This window comes from Ctenocephalides felis, unplaced genomic scaffold (assembly GCF_003426905.1).
Source record: "Ctenocephalides felis isolate EL2017-DRISC unplaced genomic scaffold, ASM342690v1 CF-g0.4_SCAFFOLD_01492, whole genome shotgun sequence".
Lineage (NCBI taxonomy): Eukaryota > Metazoa > Arthropoda > Insecta > Siphonaptera > Pulicidae > Ctenocephalides > Ctenocephalides felis.
In genome coordinates, this window is record NW_020537646.1 from 51,014,990 (window position 1) to 51,020,925 (window position 5,936).

The 5,936-nt window shown below is 27.3% G+C and overlaps 1 protein-coding gene across 2 annotated transcripts in view; it reads left to right on the forward strand.

The window, feature by feature from the left end:
- Nucleotides 1-5,514, forward strand: part of LOC113371516 (contactin-associated protein-like 5) — an 86,696-nt gene extending 81,182 nt beyond the window's left edge. For both annotated transcript variants that reach the window (XM_026612141.1, XM_026612142.1), the window contains exons 25-26: nt 2,683-2,733; nt 5,209-5,514. In XM_026612141.1, the coding sequence (XP_026467926.1) occupies nt 2,683-2,733; nt 5,209-5,487 (330 nt within the window). In that variant the 3' untranslated portion in view covers nt 5,488-5,514. The remainder of the gene's footprint in view (nt 1-2,682; nt 2,734-5,208) is intronic.
- The last annotated feature ends 422 nt before the right edge of the window (nt 5,515-5,936 follow it).

Genomic DNA, 5,936 nt, shown 5'->3' on the forward strand with positions numbered 1-5,936 from the left:
TTTCCTACTCATTTATCATTATGTATCTATATAATATGGACACATAATAGATAATAAACTAATTGCTAACTCAAAGACCTACAACTATTTATTGAAAACAAATAATTTATATATAAGAAATCTCTGACATCATGTTAAGAATGTTAAGATGCGCATAAAATATTATCGCTACCGTATCCTATGTATCAGTGCAGTAATGTGATTTGCGAGTATTCTCCTATATTGAGTATTATTGCATAAATAAAGCCATCTCTTCATCATTCATCTCGATATATCAATTAGTTGATAGTAATAACAAATTGAAAATGAGTTACTTAAGTTATATTTATAGTTTCCAGATGGATAGCCAATCAAAAACTAGTTATCAATTTAGCATTTATTTATTAATTAAAATATATTTATGCTTGCTTGAATTATTACACTAAAATACTCATTAATCTAACACAGATTCATTTAAACTGCAAGTAAAAGTAGTGATATTTAGTTTTAAGATTATGCACAATATAATATATGCAACATCATATTAGACTGCAGTCCGCCCGCAACTCGCAAAATTTTATTAGAAATAATATCTAGAAATAATTTTAAAATACAAGTAGTTTGGTTCGGTGTAATATGAATAAATATATTGAAGAAAATAAAAATAAAATTCATCTACGAGTAAATTATCGTTTTAGTTTGTTATGTGTAATAATTAATACGGGTTTATATGTTAATAACTATTTGTTATTGCTTATTGTTAATCAATAAATGTACTTCGTATTATTCAAATCTATTTTAAATAGTTCAAAAATATTCTAAATTACTTGTATCTTATTTATGCTAACCAAACTAACATTAATATGAAAAGACTATATATATATATATATATATATATATATATATATATATATGTGTGTGTGTGTGTGCTTTTTAATTGAAAGCGGTGATTGTTGCAAAACTCAAGATTTCAAAAATTATTACTTGCTAAGTAATGCTTACACAAATTGATATACATAAGTAATAAATAGATTTGCATACTTTATGATGATTATGTTCCTAATACTGATGAATACTTTCCCTTTTGTGATGTTTTATTTGACGAAAATGACAAAATATATCATAAAAGAAAAATATTTTTATATTACAGAAAACAGGTTGAGAAAAAGTTTCGAATTTAAAAGTTTTTCACTGCTATGTGTTTGAAAATATATTACTTTTGTACAAAACAAAAAAAATCGCCCTTTTTATGCTATTTTTCACGGTTGTCTCATTTGAGTCTCATAAAATGTAAGCATTTTATAGCAATTCCTGAAGAATAAGGCAACCTTCAACTTGTTCGGAAACTATATATATATCTAAATTTGGCCGTTAATGGAACAGCCATAAGTACATATACCTAAATAAAAAGACGTATTTCTATATGGATCCACTTTGGTATTTAAGCGATTTTTACGTCATGTTAAGAATCTTTGTGTTGAACAATCAGTTATAACAATTTTCAACACTTCAACATCATTTAGTCAAGATATCATTCAAACTCACTTTAACTTAATCTAACATTTCCTCGTAAATGTGAAAAATATCGACTTGGTTAAATTCGCACTGATCTGAATATAATTATTAATATCAATTAATGGTTAATCATTATTTGTTAGTGCATAAAAAATTTAAATCATTTATGGGTTTATATTTTTTGACTTCTTTTAAAAATGCTTATCAAATGGCGTATAAGTAGCTAACTACCAGGATGGGCTTTGAATAATGCTTTTATACCTTTTGATAAATTTCGTTCATATGTGTTGCAAGTTATATAATCATTTTAAATACAAATAAATATTAGCATATATATGCCAACTAACCTGCCTCAATTTTCCAAATTCATTGAAATAATATTAGTTGCGTGTTAGTAAGACATAATTTTTTTGGTAAGCTGCTAATTTCCACCAAACATAGAAAATATTTTTTTAGCATATGTTTTCCTTTGGCTTTGGTATAATTTGACAACTGACCATATTCTTGTATATTTATCTCGATACATCTTTTGCCCAAGAGGGTTCCGAGATCAGAACTATCACAAAGTTTCTTTCATAAATAGTTGAATTGTTTTTAGATGTTCAAACATAGTTTAATGATTCTCTAGCATCTAGAAATGTAAAACAATTTAAATTTCAAAACATTACATTTTCATCAATTTATAAAATATCGAAAATTCTTGTTTCAAAACATCTGCTTTTTATATCGTAGTATACTTCAGAGCACAATGAGAATCAAACACTAAGCAAAGTTAAATTAAAGGTTAAAGTATATGTATCAATACGTAATTCATCGTATAATATACAATAACAACAGCTGACAAATTCATAGGTCATGGTTACATTGATTTATTTTAGCAATCGATACTAACACTAACACTATTACTAACAAATAGTATAGATCCTTACTAAACTTCTCTATGTCACTAACAGGTTTTTACACCAGTAGACCTCCCAAGAGCTAGACAAAAACAAATTTCGTGGAGTCCTACATTAGGAGATGTGAAAAACGCTAAACTGCCATATAAAATTGACGAACTGACTACTGTATAACACATACAACTTCTACATAAAAAATATCTTAACCAGACACAAAATACTATCAGGTTTGATTTGAAAAATATTTAGCTTGCAATTATTCACATTAGTTTCTTTCCTTCTTTCACAGAGTTACACACAACAACCGCATGCATTTTCAGCCAATGGCTTTACACGGAAGGTATTGTGATCACAAAAGCTTTTACTTATTTAACAACTTCAAAATTATAAATTATTTCTAAATTTTCTCTAAATTAAATAACTGAATTTTAAAACAATAACATTTTTAAAAAGCACAAATAACGCGGCTTATTAATATTTATATCAATTAAAATTATATAAATAATTTTAATAATCTTTTAAAATATTCTTCCTATACTTGCATGAATAAATACTAATTTATTTTCCAACAATAAGATAAATAATGACACGTATAACGAATGCACTTTAAACAAATAAAAGCAATTAGCATGTTGCTTGTCGCACATTTTGGCAACAAGATGAATCAAGTAAAGTTTATGAAGATTAATAAACTTTATTAATATAAAAAATGACATTTGATTATATATAAATTAAATAAACAATCGTAAATAATTTAAAAATTGACCTAATTAATGAATTAGTTTAGAATTGACTATAATTATATTTACTATTTACTATATTAAATTAGTATATAATTAGTAACAAATAAAAATTTTCTGTCAATTATGAAACTAAGTTGAATTCAAAACTCAAAATGTGTCAGTCATTTAGTTTAGGTTCTTATTAATTACATAATATCACACGAACGTAAAGATTATTTTTGTCATTTAATTATTGAGCTTCCTGCAAATGTAGAACGATTTTAACAGTAACTTCTATACTTCAAAATCGAGTTTGACACCAGATTTTAAGGGCTAGTGCCGGTATTGGATTATGGAGTATCACGCTGGAAGGTTGCTTCAATATTTACGATTTAACCTGGATCTGTTTTATCAACTAGATCTCACTTATGGAGATATTGAATACTATTGCCATCAATCGCGAGCTTATCCAGTTAACATCCACTATCAAGTACATGCATTAGTTAGCAACGCGATGAAAACTAACTTAACACGAAGATGTTACAGAAAATTTGGATTGGAAGAATAAGAGCCACCACCAAAACTTACGCATAATCTAGTGAAATTATCAAAAATATATATCAAACTAATACTTAAAATGATAAGCGGATTCGTCGAATTTGAAAGACAATATAATACGGAAGACATATGGTATGGAGATCAAAATTGATGAATCTAAAATGTTGAAAGTGTAGAAATATGATGAGATACTAAAAATAGATCACAAGTATTGAATCCAATACTAATCAGGAATGTGAACTATGAGGAAATGCACCCAAATCTATTTTGGTAGTTAAATTATATAATATCAGAAAAGAATGAAGAAGATAAGAGTGTGAAGAATGAAATCTACTGGGTATAAAAGTAAAAAAATAGAAAACTGGATCGGACCCATAATCGGAAAATACTGCCTCCGGCACAGGACGAAAAATTAACGCAGAGAAAGAAGAAAACGTATATATAATTAAAAACCAATTTTCCGAGTTAGCTTAAATGAAATAAGAGTATTTTGTTCAAAGGTTTCTCACATAAATCAGAGTTGGTTCCATTAAGCAAAGTTTCTGTAACATGAAAAAACAACTATAAACCAAAAATGATTGATATTTATCATTGATATTAAAAATTTATTAGTGCATAACTATTAACAAATAAATGCAGCGTGTTAAGACTGTTTAAGAGGTCAATTTTACATAGCATTTATATGCCACTACTTTATTTAATGTATTTCTTGAAACAAGTAATAGAGAATATGCGAATACATTGAAAAATATGTCCAAATATCGCGATCATTATTTATAATGCAAACAAAGAGGATATTTCCTGATTTATAACAAATCAGTTTAGTTCCAGAAATTAATTAAATTAATAATAAAAATAAATAAAAATATTTATAAATTTATAAATGAGTATAATCAACATACTTTTAGATTATAAATAGACTCTTCGTAAAATAAAAAAATGGAAGTAAAATTTAAAAAAAAAGTACAAACAAAACAAGTAAATTTTAATAATAACTGAAAATAAAAATTTAGTCAAGAATAATGCTATGCAGATGTTGCAGGTGATAAAATATCAAGTTTATTCAATTAAAATTATATAAACACAACAATAATCTATTTGATCAGTTTACCTAAAATCGCTTCACTGGAATGTAAAATTTCTAGACCAAAATTTTATAATATTGTTTCAAATAAAAAATACTGTATATACAACAAAAAAATCATTCACTATAAATACTTTATATTTCTCGCGTTATTATTTTACGAAAAGCACAAGTTATTTGAAATTTAACGCGCATTAACCTGGATAGAATATGGCGATAAAAATACTTTGTCAGTAATTGATTTCAACAAACTGATTCACCTGCAACCTCCATGCCTAAAACCATTCTAAAAATTGTTATTTATTAATTAATGATTTAATTTCGGTATACAATAGAACAATACTAAAAATTATATCTAATAATTTAAACAATACAATACAAAGCATGAAATATACAAAACCAGTACAGACAATCACGAACCATGTAGAAATATAGATACTCTAAAAATTAGGTGACGTCATGTCCGTTGTTGGCCCAGGTAGATGGCGCAACCGTCCCGCAGTTACCCGAGTTCCCCAACGGAACAGCGAAAAGAGCAAGCTCGTCAACTTTCCTTGGACGACTTAGAAAAAACAAAACACTCTTCGGAAGACGCAGCTCACAAAACTTGTCCCCGGTCTTCTTGAACGAGGCCCAACGATCATTTTACAATCCGATATTCTACCTTGGAGGACCACGAATCGCTACACAAACACGGACAAGCTTGGAATCTGTCCTATCACTCGACTAACCATTGACCAGAGTTTATTTTATGGTAAATATTACGATAATTTCATAGTCAGAAAAAGTTATGTTTTAATTTCATATAGGGCAATTATGTATTTTTTATTCAATATGTTTAGCAATTAATGCCCAATTACATAAAATATGTTTTAAGGTCAACAGTTTCCTGATCAAATTAAGTTCTACATAAACAGTTTTAATATTGTTAGTTTTTAAAACCCGTACTGTAAAATTAGTACCTCATATTTGTGACTATTCCCTATATATTAGCTTGTGTGAATCAGTATACACATAAAACATAATTCGTTAATTATATTTTATATATAGGCTAAAATCGAATTCATGCAGTATTTTGTACGAAGGGCACGATTGCTTAAGTCGTATCCCATAAGGAAATAATGATGTATCATGATGTAATATTTAGTCAGTGGCGGATTAAGCTTTTTGTCGCCCTAG